This window comes from Caloenas nicobarica, chromosome 1 (assembly GCF_036013445.1).
Source record: "Caloenas nicobarica isolate bCalNic1 chromosome 1, bCalNic1.hap1, whole genome shotgun sequence".
Lineage (NCBI taxonomy): Eukaryota > Metazoa > Chordata > Aves > Columbiformes > Columbidae > Caloenas > Caloenas nicobarica.
In genome coordinates, this window is record NC_088245.1 from 101610819 (window position 1) to 101627547 (window position 16729).

At 38.5% G+C, this 16729-nt stretch overlaps 1 protein-coding gene across 1 annotated transcript in view; it reads right to left on the reverse strand.

Annotated features, from left to right (window-relative positions):
• The window catches only part of PUDP (pseudouridine 5'-phosphatase), a 76701-nt gene that overhangs the window by 19819 nt on the left and 40153 nt on the right, over window positions 1-16729 (reverse strand). The window contains exon 3 of the mRNA XM_065646124.1: window positions 15995-16224. Within this exon, the coding sequence (XP_065502196.1) occupies window positions 15995-16224 (230 nt within the window). The remainder of the gene's footprint in view (window positions 1-15994; window positions 16225-16729) is intronic.

A 16729-nucleotide genomic window follows, 5' to 3' on the forward strand; every position in this document is an offset into this window, starting at 1 on the left:
TTTGCAAGGTTCACTCCAACCAGAATGACTCTACAGAAGAGTTAAAACAATGTATTAAGTATCACTAAGCATTCCTCTGGTTCAGTTTCCAATACTTCAAAGCATTAAAAGTAATTTCTAGAATACTATCAGTACACTGGATATTGAACTTTTGTATCTACTGCATGTCATAGCAATTATTACTCCAAAGAGGCCCTGCCTGCCAGGCCAAAGGGAAATATTTTCTTTCTTGTACAGTCCACTTCCTGGTACCTCTGCAATACAAAAGCAAAATCAAAAGACATCTGAACAACTGAAAGATTTTTCCTACCATAAACTAAGATGATTCTATGATACTATAATCAATACTAACTTCAGACATTTTTTGATCTCTTAGTCCATATCTAGACTATGAGGACCTCCCATTTCCTGAGGGTTGCGGAAAGTAGATAGAATAAGGTCATGTTCTCAGATGGGGCAAGACTTGTCCCAGCAGAACTGCAACAAAAATATGGGAGAAGATACAATACTGTAGATCTACTATAGATTCCACGGTAGAAACGAGGAAACTAGGGTGGAAGAGCTCAAATGGCTCTGACATGTTTAGAAAGGAGGGGTTTTACTAGGAGACTGAAACAGAAGGACCAAGATACATACCTGGAATATCCACACCTGAAATGGTTATCTAGTCTCCCTTTACAGAGAGAAACGTGACCCTAGGGAACAGGTTACTGCTGTTTGGGAATAGGGCCTAATCTGTTAGCCTGGCAAAAGGGAGGCTGTTGTAGGTCTGTGCCCCCTGGTCCCAACAGTAGCAAGGCTGAGCATGTATCCCCTGCAGGCACATGCACACAAGCACATACATAAATATATTAATACACATGGCCAGCCACACCGCTCAATGCAGTTACACTGAGCACTTGCATGAACCCACAGGCTCGTTCTGCCAGCTCTTCACTGGCGCTCGTTCACTCATCCGCACTCAGTCCAGCCACCGGACCTGAGATGGGCCGGGCCTCTGTGACCGGATGTCCCCCCAGGGAGTGGGACCTGGTTTTGTCGAGTGACCAGCACCCAGACCCGCGCTCACTCCAGCCGCTGGCACTGTGGACACATGGACCTCTGCCCAGGGTCAGATTCCAGTTGCTGGCCACACAGACAGACACACAGAACAGGTGCCCTTTAGCCAGGAAAAGAGTTAGGAGTGGAATTTTGTATGATAGGGCAGACTGTGCCGGTCAGGAGCAAGGCATGGCCAGATAAGCAGGTCAGATCTTTACACACATCTAGTCTTTTTTATCCCCTTGTCCCTCTATTTCCCTGTAACATATCCCAAAATGCTCTTCCCCTGCACCTCATACTATGTTCTATGCCCCAGTCAGCATCTCCCCTCAGTCCAAAAAGGGATCCAGCAGTGATTCACCTTGACAGGTCCCATGGCTGGATGATTCGCCTTGACGGCTGTCCTGGCACAGCCCTGGGAGGGCTCAGACAGGCTGTCCTTCCCTCTGAGTCCTTAATCTGGGCTCCCGTCTGCCTTCAGGACCCTGTGCTCCCTGGCTTTGTGGAGATGGGCCTCTGATGGGCTGATGGCTCCCACGGTGGGCCTGGGAGCAGCTGGGCAGGGTGTGATTCAGGATCCCTCACCTGCCATCACCTCTCTGACCATTTTTCATGGGATTGCAGATGAGCTTTTATCACACAACCTCACAGCTGTGGTGGATCTTCCTTGCGATCTGTCAAATTCTGTGCAAGTTTATGCATCACATGCTGCTTGATTCCTAACATGCAAGACCAGGAATCCAAGTAGTTTCTTTCACAGGTCTCTATAACTAGGGCCTGGCATACCATACACTATGCTAAATATAGAATTCAATAGGAGAAAAAGAGATACTCAAATCAGACATCCTATTTTTTCTTTCTTCTCGATGCTGCTATTATTCCAATGTTCAGTCTGATCCTAAAGCAATACAGCACAGCATGTCACAAGCATTATTATGTCTTCACACTGCCGAGTAACTGAAATCCTTTTATTAAGATACACCATTCTGTGGTGGATTTCTTCATCCTTGGACTGACATTGAGCCTGAAGCTCTTACTAGCAATCACTTTACACAAAGCCAGATCACATACTCAACTCAGACAGAGAAGCTAAGGACTCAATTCACAGATTTTTTAAAATGGTGTGAAAGCTGGTGAGACTGAATTGTTCCTGGAAAGAATGGATACATTTCAAAATTTCTGAGAGAAACTATACTGAAGGTGTTTTCTGAATAACTGACTTATGGAATGTTTCATTCATCCTTCATTAACAGTGTATTATTAAAACAAAATCAGTTCCGAAAACCATCAGGGAAACAGGAAGAAAGTTATTCCACTGAATATTAATCACCTTAAAGGAATTTAAGGCTGCCATGTACTAACACCACAGATGTAAAGAAGAGATGTAAATAGTAAGATATCAGTAAAACAGTCTTCCACCAGCCTCCTCAAAGTCAACCATCATCTTTCAAGTCTATTTGCTCTTCAACTGATTGCTAAGACAAGAAAAAAAATCAAGTGACAGGAGAAAGGGACAGTAATAAATTGTCCAAATGCCTTAGAGTTACTTGTTAATGCAAGACAGAATTGAAGATGAAATTCCAACATCAGGGTTTCTAAAGAAAACCTCTTTGCTTTGAGCTACATGCCAAAGCACACATTTGCAGCTGACTTTTTTCCACTATCTTCATGAGATTTTAAATTTAGACATGTAGCATCCTAAATGTTTGAAGAGTTTCTGCTGTAATGTTAGCCCTGTCACATCATCTACGAATCCTCTTGAGACAGAATGCTTAGCCTCAAAAAAGTAAATGCTTTTACTATTTCAGTATATACATCATTAACTTATCTCCTGTTTCCTGACTCTCCATCTACACTCCCTAAAAAAATGTTTGGGAAACCGTTAAGGACAAACGGGCTATTGCGCACTATTAACTCTTCATAATTTATAACGAAGCTATATAGATTACTTAATGCAGTCACAAATTCAAGTTTTCATTTTCACCTTCAAGGCCCTATATTATCTTATTACCCACAATTACTGTATGTCTTGCTTTTATTTCCTTCTACTCCCTAGACATCTTCTATCCTTTCACTTAATTGCATTCTTTATCTCTTTCTCCCACTTTCAGCTGTAGGTCTTATATCACGCTGACCTCTGTGCCTTGTACAATCTCCATGCCTACACTCTTCAACCTTCTTCAACAGTTTCTTTAAAAATACACTCTTTCAGGAATCATTGGTACATTCTCTTCTTCCTCCCCTTCTCATTGCTGAGCGATTAACTGAAATTTGTCTTGGTTAAACCACTTTTGCTCCATGCTGGACCAAGGCAGCAGAGAATACAGCTGACAGCTAATGCAGAGCTGGCTGATTCACTTAATTCTATCAGAAATGACCTCTGTTAACTCCTTAACTCTGAGGAAAATGGAGGAACAATACTTGCTTGTCGTCTAAAACAGGAACTTGGAACCTCGTTCACTTAAAATGCACAACATTCACTAAATAAATGCCAGTGTGTGTGTGTGAAGAGTTGTTAGTTTCTACAAGCTACATCTGTACTTCTTATAGTCTTAGATGTTTATATATATCATAGTGCTCTAACAGCTGTCCAGAGAAGGCTCCATGCCTGTCACGCAGTGTACATGGATCTAATGCTTTTTTTCTGCTCAGGTTTTAATGTGTACTTGAATATAAATATGGTATACACAGTAGGTAGCCACAGCATGCAAACATCAGAAAACTCAGGAGCATTCCCAGATCTAGTAATGGTCACTGTATGGTAGATTCATAGCATTATTCCTGACTCCTAGAACACCTGACTGCAGGACTCTCAGCTTCCCAAACTTCAAACACCTGCTCTACACAATATAAGTCTTCATGGAAGTTATCATATGATCATTGTACTAGTTATTACTATAATTAGAAAATATTGTTATCTTCTGCGGAAAACATTAAAATAATTGCAAACACTTTTTGCTGAAGGTTAAGAAAAAAACCAATCCTCTCAACGAAAATTTTCCGCCTGAAAACTTAAAAACTCACAACTGAAAGCAGTCTTCAAATGATATATGATAGCTAATCTTAAAACTGCAAATACATTCTACCTAAGATACATGATCATTCTTTGTGGAATAAAAGGTTCTGTTGGCATTACCCTGGAATAACAGCATTACTGAAAGTGGAAAGCAGTAAGATAAGTTACCTACTATTATGCTTTTTGCCCATGGCACTTTTTTTGAATCAGTAATATTTTGAGTCTGTAATAGCTTTGAAGCTTAGGACAATAGGCTGCAACCTCTAATATTTCCACTCTTTAGTCTGAAGCTGCAGGATGCAATAACGTGTCCTGAAGACAACAACTGAATGGATCACTGTGACCAAGTATCTGTTCAGGAGAAAGAGGACAATTTGCTAATGCAGGAAAACATGTTCTGCAAGAGAAGATATTTTCAGTAATGGATGAAATCTCACCAGCTAGTCTTTGCTGGTCAGCAAGATCCTGAGGCTTTGAAGCAACTAAACTATGAAGTGAAGAAGTTGCTAACGTTAAAAATCATTTCTCATTACCATGCTACTGTTTTAGAAAGTTGTGGTTGTAGATGTATTTTAAAAAGAATGCATCTTAAAAAGAATGCATCTTAAAAAGAATTTTGGTGTTGGTCAGGGAGTCATTGACTAGTAAAGCTTTATCTCTATACTTGGCAAAGACTGCTGATGGCACAAAGTTATGTAGGTTAGCTGGGATAAGAAATATCTGTAAGAAACCTGGAGTGACAAGGTAGTCTACTGGGCAGTCAAGTATCAAATGAAATAAAATAGTCAAGAAGTGTAAGCAATACACATTAGCTGGAAAAAAATAAATGGCATGCACACCTTGTAACATTCAGTTTAAGCACTGGACATCACTGTAGACAGCTCAGTGAAAACTCAGAGCTTGGGTGATACTGTATATATTCATAGACATATATAGTGCTGTCTCATCTGGAATACTCTATGTACTGTATGCCACAGACATTATTCTATGTTAAAATGTTTTTGATAGGAAGGGTCTGAAGAAATGCAATCAGAATACTCATGAGGATACAAAAATTTAAAGAACAGCCCCCGCTCTCCCCCACCTAGCCAAAAAAAATCCCAAACACAACCCTTTCAGATGGTGAAAGTCTGAACCGACTGTAAAGTATTTTACTTATGGAGCAAGAAATAAAAAGAGATGTGATGAACAGTACCTAAAATACTGAGTGGCAGATCAATTACTTCTTCTCTTTCTCACGCATAACATAAAAAGGCTGATATTCAAATAAGTAAAAAGGTGAGAAATTCAGAACTTATGCAAAAGATTTACAGAACTCATTGTCCCAGGTAGTCATCAGTATCAAGAAAAAAACCTAATACTGTGAAAGTGTTACTAAAGTTGTTTCTTCTTTTTTTTTTTTCCTTTTTTTTTTTTTCTTAAAAAAGAGCCTTCAATTACTTGATACCAGAGCAACACAATTTAAGTGGATAAATTATCCCCCTCTAGCTAAAAGGTGATTATTAAGCCTCTGGTATTAGCTGCCATCAGAGACGGTACCAAATAAGATGGACACCGAATCTGAGCATGAACAAGAATTCCTACATTCAGTACTATTTAGACAGAAAAGCTTTCTTTGATGGAATGGGACAGCATTTCTATCACTGCTTGGAATTGTTTTCTACTTTAAATCCGAATCACTTCAGTCCTACCAAAGCTTACCTTGAACCATTTCCTTCTTGGCTTTGAATCACGCTATTATTCTAAGATAAAGAGATGCTGGAATGGAAATGTTAAGGACCCTTTTTTTAGCAGATAAAGCTGGCACTTCTTCAGCTCTTGTGTGTGCTACAAGGTCTTTTATCTCTATACCACTAGTCTATCACAATAATAGTAAAAAAATCCTCAAACATTGCTTTATGAAGTAAACTTTGTAATAATTTTGTAAGTGCACTTATTTTGTCATACAGTAATCAGCCTGAGCAGAATGCTTTGCCCTGTTTACAAATAATTTGTCAGTGTTGATTGACGGTCCTGTATATAAGTTTTCTGCATCCATGCCAAAAAGCAGACTCTTAAAATTCTTTACCACACCACAGAACAAGCAGAACCCTGCCACAAATACCAGCTCTCTAAAAAGTACCTACAACTGCATCTCCACAAAGGGCAAATAACTTAAACAAAAAAACCCGAAGCAACCAAATTAACTCTCCCTCCCTCAGCCTTAGTGCATTAAAACAAAACATAGTTGACCTTAGTCTTCCAAAGGTTTCCAGAGGTCTCTCCATGACAATAATTCACAAAGAAGCAACCAAGAAAATACTGCTAACAATGCAATTCATTGTTTCAGTCTTCATTCTTTGTCCTGAAACTGTTGAAAAGCATTGTTACAGTCTTCATTCTTTGTCCTGAAACTGTTGAAAAGCATTGTTACAACAAGCTCGGGGGTGATTACAAAGGTAACTTGAGATACAGAGGATCAGTGCACTAGATCTTTTTGAAAGATTTATTCATGCTTGCTATAACCCAAAAGACATTAAAAACATTTTTTGTGAAAATTCCTGTTAATTAAAATCTAATTATTCAACGACTGCTCTGTTTGGCATCTCCAAGAAACGCTCAAGGTCTTGAAAGAAAGAAAAGATAACTCAGTGAGCAATTTATCATAAAAGAAGGATTTCCCCCCCCTTCTTTTTACTACTTACCATGCATAATTAATATGTGATAATACCCATAATGAGTTCCCTAAAACAATTAGCAACGCATCTCCAGTGACCTGCTAATCTGAATATAATGCTTTTAGAATTTGGTGGTGTACCAGTCTCTTTGTGCTTATACACTCGCCTCACGTAGAAGAATAGAAGGCTGCAGAACATAATTTGTTATTCTGCATCACATTTCATCAAGTCCCTTAGCAGCGACTTGATACATTATCAAGACAAATGCAAGAAAAAAAAAAATATTCCTGCCTCCCCACCCCTCAAGTGAGGTACCCCAAAGACTAAGAACCAATTATAATCCTTCTTTCCTCTTCCAATCAGATACAGTAAGTGAAAGCAAACCTTGACCAGGTTATTTTTTTGCATGGAATTTCAATGACTTTTTTCATCTCCACAAGACAAATACATCCATAAATAAACATGCACCACAGTAACAAGGGCAACGTCTGGAACACTTAAGAACCAAATTACTTTCAAGCCATGCAACATCTCATTTTTCTTCCAGAAATACATAATAAAGACTGCCAGCAAGGGGCAGGGGGGTGGGAGGGTGCACATGCAAGCGCACATGCCTCAGGAGAGAGGCAGGAAGAAAATCAACCATGTTAACTGAGAGCATGATAATTGAAAATGAAACAAAGCAAACAACTTTACAACTGTCTCCTTCCTTTAATTGTCTTGTAAATATAATATAGTGGCCTATTATGGATTTAAGGAAAAGGTGAATGTGTATAGCAGATCTTCAGAAATCCTGGACTGTTAGATGTGGTGAAATACCTCACATTCTTCTCTCTACAGTCGTGTCCATTACACTTAGTGAAGCTGGAAGCTGACTTCATCATCCAGCCTGGGAGACACAAATAAGGGCTACATGCTTACACTGGTTAGAAGCTGAGGAAGGTGCAGGATTCAGCCAACAGACTGTCCAGCAGCACATCACATAAAAAGTACATTCCACGAGAGTGCTGTGATCTTTGCATCCCAAGCTGTAAGCTTTTAACAGTATTTCAAGACGGAGATCTTAACACATAAAATACCTACTTACTTTAAATTGCCTAACAGGCACTTTAAAGGTAAAATTTATTAATATTTTTTCCTTTAAATTTCTCCAGTATCTGTTTGAAATCAATAGCTCCTCCACAGAAGCAAAGGGGAGAAAAAAAAATGTAAGAAAAAGTTATGCTGTTTATTATTTTGTGCTGCTCCACAATAGCTGGAACTCAAGAGCTAGGCTAACAACACATACTAAATACTCAAATAGAACTTGACATCTAGAAATAAGTGTTCAGTCATACTGCAGAGCAGGAAAAGTAAAGGCTCTATGAATTCAGGAACAAGTTTTAGTCAAGAACCTTCCTGAGCAAACAGCTGGCATACTGTGTGGTAAGTAGGACAATCCCCAAGGAAACCTAAAAACTGGAAGACTGAACTCCCCAGGTTGAAGAGTTCTCAAAAAGCTGTTTTCCCCAATTTTTTGAGGAAATATTCCACACAGTGGACAAGATAAGTACAACTCCACCCTCTCTTCTGATCTGCTTTAAAAGGAAAACAGAAGTCCTAGATTGCTGTTATGTTCTCTGTGGAGCCAATTTTTCTTGAAATTTTAAGAATGCGCTGGGACTACTGTTGCAATTACGCTTTACAAAAGATTAACTGCAAGAGATGTCTAGTTCCTGAGAAAGAGATACAAGCTGTTGAGATCGGGCAATTTTGGACACACACATGAAAGCAAAAACCTCGTTTCTCAAAGAACTATTAAGTCAGAAAGGGAGGTTCCTGTTGAACTTGGCATCCCATTTAGGTTAGAAGGCAGACAAGTAGAACTGTCCTGTTCTCAAGCTAAAAGATACACCCTTTCAGGTTTCCCTTTCTATCCACTCTAAACACTTAGGGGTATGTCTGTATGGAACAACTAAACTAATCTGGGCACACACAAATGATGCGACATACTTCATTTACCTCCAAATCACCCCATGCACAATTACAGTACAATCTGCCATATGTAATATACATTTGTCAAAGGAGTGAACTCTGCTTTTACTGCAAACTTAAGCACGTGGTGGGTACACAAGAGCAGCAGTTTCAAGCTCTCGTGGCACTGAATAGGTTGCTCAGCAGCCCCACCACCTCCCAGGGAGCACCATCCCTACCACACAACATGCTGCTGCCAGGGGAGAGCCTTCTCTGCCCTGTTTGGAAGCTGGCCACCGTGCAGGATGGGATGTAAGGCTAATGAGAATACTGAGGGAGCACAACCTTGCAGGTAAGGGACTCCCAAAGAGGCACTCTGTGCATCAGTGAGGAAATGATCTGAAAAAAAGCCCAACAAAAACAACACACAGACACACACCAGGAACACTCAAACATCCCAGACTTTCCATCAGTGTGCTATGCGCCTGGCTGCGCAGGAGCTGGCGCCAACAAAGCAGATGACACAGGAAGTTCTTTATTGGCTCTAACCCACCTACTGCCTAATTTGAATTACTTAATGAACTGTAATTACATCAGTGCGGACAAGAAAGTCAAGCGTCTCCTGAAAAGAAAGCCCGAATCCTGCCTTCTACCTCAACACGCACCGGCAGCTGGAAAGAGACACGGAGCAACACCCGATTCCTCGTCCTGCAGTGAGTGGTCGCTGGCAGTGCCGTGTCTGCTTCTGCAGGGACCACGGCGTGTGTGAGCAGCAGCACCTGCTACAAACCCCTCGTCGTCAAAGGCTTTGAAAGTCAGGTGTACCTCGACCATTACGATCACAGGCCATACACCACTGGAAAAAGCAAATATCTAGCAATATGCTGAAATAACTGGTAAAAATTGAATCCAAAGAGCATCAGAGCATGTGTAAATCAGAACACTCTATTACATAAACAGCTGTTTAGGAGAGTGTTTCAGCTGAGGAAAAACTGGGAATGTAGGCCTGTCCAAAGGACAGACCAGAGCCAAGGTTGAAGAGACAGCCATTGATGTCAGTTTGAACTAAGCTGAATGTCTGTGTATTTTTACATTTAATGCTTTTGATATTTCTAAAACAAAATGTCTGATTTGTGAATTGTAAGCATTCAGGAAAGAGTGCAAGTCAATTTCTTTATAAAATGGAAAAGGGCCAGATCTATGATGACTAAAATACATTATTTCAACAGCAAGGATTCCAATTTACAGCTCAATACACCACCTAGAACTGCAGTTCATGCCCTTGTCATTTCTGTACTTTATTTAAAATGCTCCCAATAAATTCAGTCTCCAGGTATACATAAGGAATAACAGAAACATCCTAAAAAAATACCTGCTTATCTGAGAACCATAGTCAGTGAAATACACACACTATATGCATATAGTAAAAGTGGTGCAATTGAAGCGGGGGGGGGAAAGTATAAAAAGGAAAAAGGGGGTAAGAAGGAAAGAGGGGATAAGAAAGAAAAAAACAGATTCTGGCATCCTTTTTACCAAAGCCCACAATAACGATGGCCATGTTAAATGCTAAATCAGCTTCTTCCCCCTCTTTTTCCTTGTACGACATAGACTAAAATTACAAAATGGTCATAATGTTCTGAATCTCTGTTACTCTTTCACTACATCTTTTGTAGCAAAAAAGTCTTAGAAAATTTATCTTTGAACTTCTCTTTTCTATGACATAAAAAGTCCACTGAGACTCATAAATCCTAATGCCATTTAATCAGTCTGAAAAATTTTAATGAGCTCTCACTAGATTTGGTACAGATATTATTCGTAACTATGAGATCAATTAATTAATTAGAAATGGAAGAAATGGCAAAGAAATAGTGTTTTAAATTAAGGTGATGATTTACATCACTTGGAACTTTTTAAAAGGAACAGACTGATTCTTCATAAGAGAGTTATGACCATTTTTGCATTACTATAACATTTTCCTCTTCTTAAACAGTGGACATAAATGGTATTTGTTTTTAAATTCCACTACTAGTAAGGTCCTTTATCTTACGGAAAACCCATAGGCAAAACAACCAAAACACTGGAAAGAAAGGCCTTAAGTTGTCACATCTGCAAGTAGGTAAATAATTAATTAATGTATTTTTAACGACATGAGTATATTGGACATATGTATAAATGTTTGCATCGGAATGTCTGAAACCCCATGAGTTAGACCCACGCTTGAAATAAATGTATTAGAACAACATTTTTGCTACTATGAAACAAATTACTGCAAGATGACATTGAGAAATTACAGCCGAGATATATATCTTATACACAAATACATACAGAAACACAAAAATCAGCAAGGTTTTGATGAACTCTTCTAAAGCAAAAATTAATATTCTAGTATTTATAAATGCCAAAATCATGTTTTTAAATAATTTGAGTCCTTCAAGTCAAACTGGAACAGAAAGATATTGTTTAGCGAAAGCACTTTTGTTTCCTTTTGGTTTTTTTCCAGATCAAATCCGTGACGTGTATCACCAAATCACAGGATGGCTGAGGTTGGAAGGGACACCTGGAGCTTATCTGCTCCAACCCCACCTGCTCAAGCAGGGCCACCTTGAACCTGTTGCCCAGGACCATACCCAGATGGCTTTTGAACATCTCCAAAATGGGAAACTCCACCACCTCTCTGGGCAACCTCTGCTAGTGCTTGGTCATCCTCACGGTAAAAAAATGTTTCCTTTTTGCTTAGACAGAACCTCTTATGTTTCTTTGTGCCTATTTCCTCTGGTTCTGTCACTTGGCGCCTCTGAAAAGAGCCTGTCTCTGCCTTCTTTATACTCTCCCTTTCAGGTATTTCTACACATTAATAAGATCCTCCTGAGCATTCTCTTCATCAGCAAACTGTCCCATCAACCAGGTCATTAATAAAGATGGTAAATAGGACTGGACCCAGCACTGACCTCTGAGGTACACCACCAATCACTGGTATCCAACTAGACTGTGCTGGTGATCATTACCCTCTGGGCTCAGCTGTTCAGACAGTTTTCAAATCACCTCACTAATCATCTGGCCCACAGATCAACAGCTTCGCTATGAGGATCTTATGGAAGAGAGTGTCAAAGGCCTTACTGTAGGCCAGGTAGACAATAGCCACTGCTCTCCCCTTGTTGGCCAGGACAGTCATTTAATCACAGAAATTTATCAAATTAGTTAAGTATGACTTTCACTTGGTGAAGCTGTGCTGACTGCTCTTGATTTGCTTGTTCTTACTGTGCCTGGAAATGGCTTTCAGGATTACTTGCTCCATCACCCTTGCAGGGATCAAGGTGAGGCTGAGCAGTGTGTAGTTCCCTGAGTCCTCCTTCTTGAAGACAGCAGTGACATTTCCTTTTTTCCAGTCTTCTGGTACTTCTCCCAGTCGCTATGATGGAACAAAGGTTATGGAGAGTGGCCTTGCAATGACATCTGCCAGGTCTCTCAGCACTCATGGGTGCATCACATCAGGGCCCACGAACTTATTCACATCCAGTTTACTTACATATTGCCTGAGTCGATCCTCTTCCTTGAAAAGCACGTCTTCCTTGCTCCAACCCTTCCCTCTGGTCTCAAGGAGTTGGCATTCCTGACTTGCTATATTCAGTACTTCAGCTTTTTTTATGTCCCGTGTAATCAAGTCCTTCATCTCATTCAGCAATGGGCCCATACATTCCCTAGTCTTTCTTTTGACTCCTATGTACTTATAGAAGCCCTTCTTTTTGTCTTTGGCATCGCTTGGCACACATAACTGAATTTACCAAATTTCGCAGTAACGTCATCAATGAAACTCCAATTTTGCCTCTGCAGCACATTTTAAAGGTTCCCTTAAAAGCGATCTTGTTGTGAAAATTTGAAACATAGTAAAATAGCAAGTAACCAATTCTAGAAAAATATGAAACAACTTATTTTCCAAATTACGATCATATAAAGGTAGAAAAATAATACAAAAACCTCAAGCAAAAATAATACTTTGAATTTTTTTTTCAGTTGTCTAAATAAAATGTATGGAAAAGGACACAGTGTTTCGAATATTGCACCCTGAAATTTCTACAATATTCAAGCACACATTGTTTCTAAATATGTACAGCTCCAGCTGGTTTTCATATGAGTTGCATCTGTGTATTTGAGAGCAGAATTTAGCGCTTTTTTAAAAAAAAAAAAAACAACAAAACACTGAGTTTTAGTAAAAGACAGAATTTCTAGTATTTAATCTGCAGGTCACATTTTGATCACCTGACTGATTTAATTAATTACTCATATAACAGCTAATTGTTACTAGTGTTGGAAATTCATATGCAACCTCATGTATCACGAGATAGTAAGGCCGAGGCTGAATTTGCGGGTGTATCTTGTTCAAAATTCCTGTGCTATGGTTTCATCATTATGGTTACTGAGTTCCCAGTTAACCAAAGACTGCCAACCAAAAGGTCAACATTTAAGAAATTCCCAGATGGACAATTATGACATCACTGAATGATACTAAAGCAGACATCCTATCCATCTTTTACCATTTTAGAACTGCCCATTTGGAGAACTATGGCTGTGCAGCAACAGCCACAGGCTGGTATACCACTACAGATAAATTCTGGATTTGGCCTTCGCTGGCTACATTGTATTTTTTCTCTTGAAGCAACAGTGAAGTTTAGAAGCAAATCTGACAGTGCACAATTACTACTAAGTGGGTTTGGTGTGTACTAGGCTGCTTCAGCAGGACACTAAAGTAGAAGTCTTCTCCAGGTGCATCCCAAGCAATCTCCAATGCTGAAGTGGACATAATGCTCCTAAGAACCTTACCCAGCTTTCATCCAGGGATCAGAGAAAATCTAATCCAATGGAAAATATTCAAATCACATATACCATAGATGTATAAGCCTAAGTACCAAATACACTGCTCTAATAATCGGTTTCTCTTGAGTCCATTTACTTGCTTAGGCAGACATTGCCTACACCTCCTGCTGCAAACTTGCATGTTACTGATTATTAGCAAGAAATCCAAACCTGTAGGTCTATTAGTTCACTGCTTGGGAAAAAACACTGCATCTGCCATCAGTACACTGCAATTGGTCATGAATGTTTCAGTTAGTTTTGCATGTACAGTTTTGATTTTCTTCTTCTTGGGAGTTCTGTGCTTGGGCAAAACTCCTACACTTTGGCATTTGTGACTTTTGTAGATGCGACAAAAAAAAGTTCAGCTAAATTATCTGCACTAAGGAAACTCTGAATGCTGTTACAACTTCATATAAAGGAAAAACATGAGTTCAAGTATTTGTATTCTTTAAAGAAAAGTTAAATAAAATATACGAAGCTACAATGAACATTCTGAAATTTTGTTTGTCTAACATATTTTTAAAGTTTAAAATTATTAAAGTTTAAAATTATTAAGTATAATACTACTATCTTCAAATATTTTTCATTGTTAACGCAGAGAATGCCACTTACTGCTGAACAAATAAAAATATCCACAATGCGGTGTCACTGTTTTATTGTTTGTTGTTTGTTTTTTTGTTTTGTTTGGGGTTTTTTTATGTTTTTGTCCAATTTAATCATTACCACCTTGTGACTCCTCTGAAAGAGACCAACAGAAACTATGAGCTTTAGGAAAGTTGTCCCTCTGGATATCACTATTAGGCTTCTTGCATTATATAATAGTTTTATTTGTCATTAACACAGCTGACATTAAATTTCCCTACCTCTCCTTCAGATACCATACCAGTTATGACTCAGCTTTATATAAATTCTCAATACTTTATGCTCTTTTACTTTCAGAATTGCAGAACAGCTTACAGCCACATCTCCATCCAATTGAAAAATATTCATTACACACCTCTCATCTTATTTCACAAAAATCACACCAGACAACATTACACGAACATACCCTGAATTTTTGTTCACTAGACACATAGTTAAGCAAGGAAGAATAATTTTATACGAAAACAACATTAAGCTGAAGTTTAACCTTGTTTTAAACTCATCTCTTACGCCCTCCAAAATCTTGGGCTGCTTCCCAGCATTTGCTCTCAATTAAGTATTAACATGTTCAGAATTCATAACCACTTGACTCTAAAGTGAGATTTGCAGTCTCACTGCTCAGATTCTTCAACATTTGGAATGCACCATACAACTACTCGCACAAGTACCTAACATGTCCATACGACTGCCACCTGCATGAACACGATCATGTACATTTGGTGTTACCTATTCTAAGCTTTTAAGTTTCCAAATGAAGTTCATGCACCTACACAGAATGTCAAGATAACTTGCAACACACACACAAAAACAAAAGAAGAAAACCAATCAAAAACCAAAACCAGTTTGATTAACACTGTTCATAGTATGCCACATTGCATCAAACTTAATTCACTTTGTACTCCCAGGCAACGCAAATACCATTTACACTCTGAGAGAGAACCTAAAGTATGAAATGCTGAAGAACCTTAGCTAATCATTTCGTATGTATTTGTGTAACCATTTTTTCCTCTATAATCCTACTGAGAAAACAGCACAGTCTAATCAACCTAAAATTTTTCCTTAAAAATTAGTATGTAATACATTTTTTTTTGCAGTAATGAAACTCAAAAACTTCAGAATTTATGTTGCACTCAGGATAAACAAGAAGTGAGAAATACTTTGAGAAAGGCAATTTAATTTAAAATAAAAGCAAGGACATTATTTTAACTAACTCTCAATTTATCTTCCAAATATTCTCCCTACAGTTTTCTATTTCAGAATTAACTTTGGAAAGTTATATAAATGAGACAGAAACTAAACACCTCTACTATTTGAGAAAGATTGCCCAAACTGATTGGTTTCAAACCAGGAAACAAGAATTATGATCTCAGAGATTTAGAATGCAACAGGAAAGAGATAGCTTAGGAAAAAATATATGCCCTCTTTACAAAGAAGTATATTTAATGTTTAGACACTTAAGAGGTAAATCAGCCATGAAAGTATGAAAAATAAACTGATCTATCCTTAAATAACTGTTTCCAAACTTTGAGTAGTGAAGCTAAGCTTGCAGATTTATGCATAGAGCAGAAAATCATTATACTTTCTTATCACTGCACACTACCATGTAGTAAATCAGAGCAATCTGCATCACAAACATTAAACATAGTGGGGGGAAATGATGCTTTCCAACCATCTCTTGCTTCAACAGAATAAACATCTTTGAAAACAGAGGTAGCTGATTTTTATAATGTTTATATTAAATCTAAGTATTTATCACATTAAAAAAAAATTCCAAATATAGCCCAAAACGGAATATTCCTAACTTTTCAGTTAATTTGTTCTCTGCCCTTCTTACCTTCTCTGGAGGCGCAGGAGGGTGAAATCTCTTTGCACAAACCAGAAATGCATCCGGCTGTGGTTTGCTACGCTTCACCTCGGGGTCATCTCCCAACACAATATGATGAAAAAGACCAAAGAAGTCTTTGTGTCTGGCTGTTTTCATCTGAAATGTCACTTCAGCTGAGCTGGTGGCAACAGCTATGGGTATGTTGTGTTTGTGTAAATGACGGATCAGCTTATCAACACCTGTAAGACAAACACATACATTTTGGTTTTTTTATATATATGCATATATGTAGGTATGTGTATTAATATTTATGCCTACTTACAATATATTTAGCAGTATTTCAGCATTGTTTTCTTACTGAATATGGCAACCTATCTCAATCAGTCAATGTAGAAGAAAATTCTTGCTATATCTGAAATGTTCCTTCTCCACACAAAAATCATGGAACATTCCTCGAGTTATGTACTTGTTCTGTCACCAAATGATGCTTTTCTCAAAATATGCCAAAAAAAGGTTCAATATCATTGCATAAGTACATCCACCAGAAGCTCATTAAACAATGTCCCCAATATTATGTATGTTTATTATTTCAAACTCTCTGTAAGTGAGGGAAAAGCACACAGGGGAACATTTTCTTCTATACGCAGAGTTACACGCCTGTGGAAAAAAAAAAAAAGTCAAAGAAATATACTCCTCACTGAATGGCATAGTTTTAATTTCTGAAGCCGGTATCCAGCTGGCTTA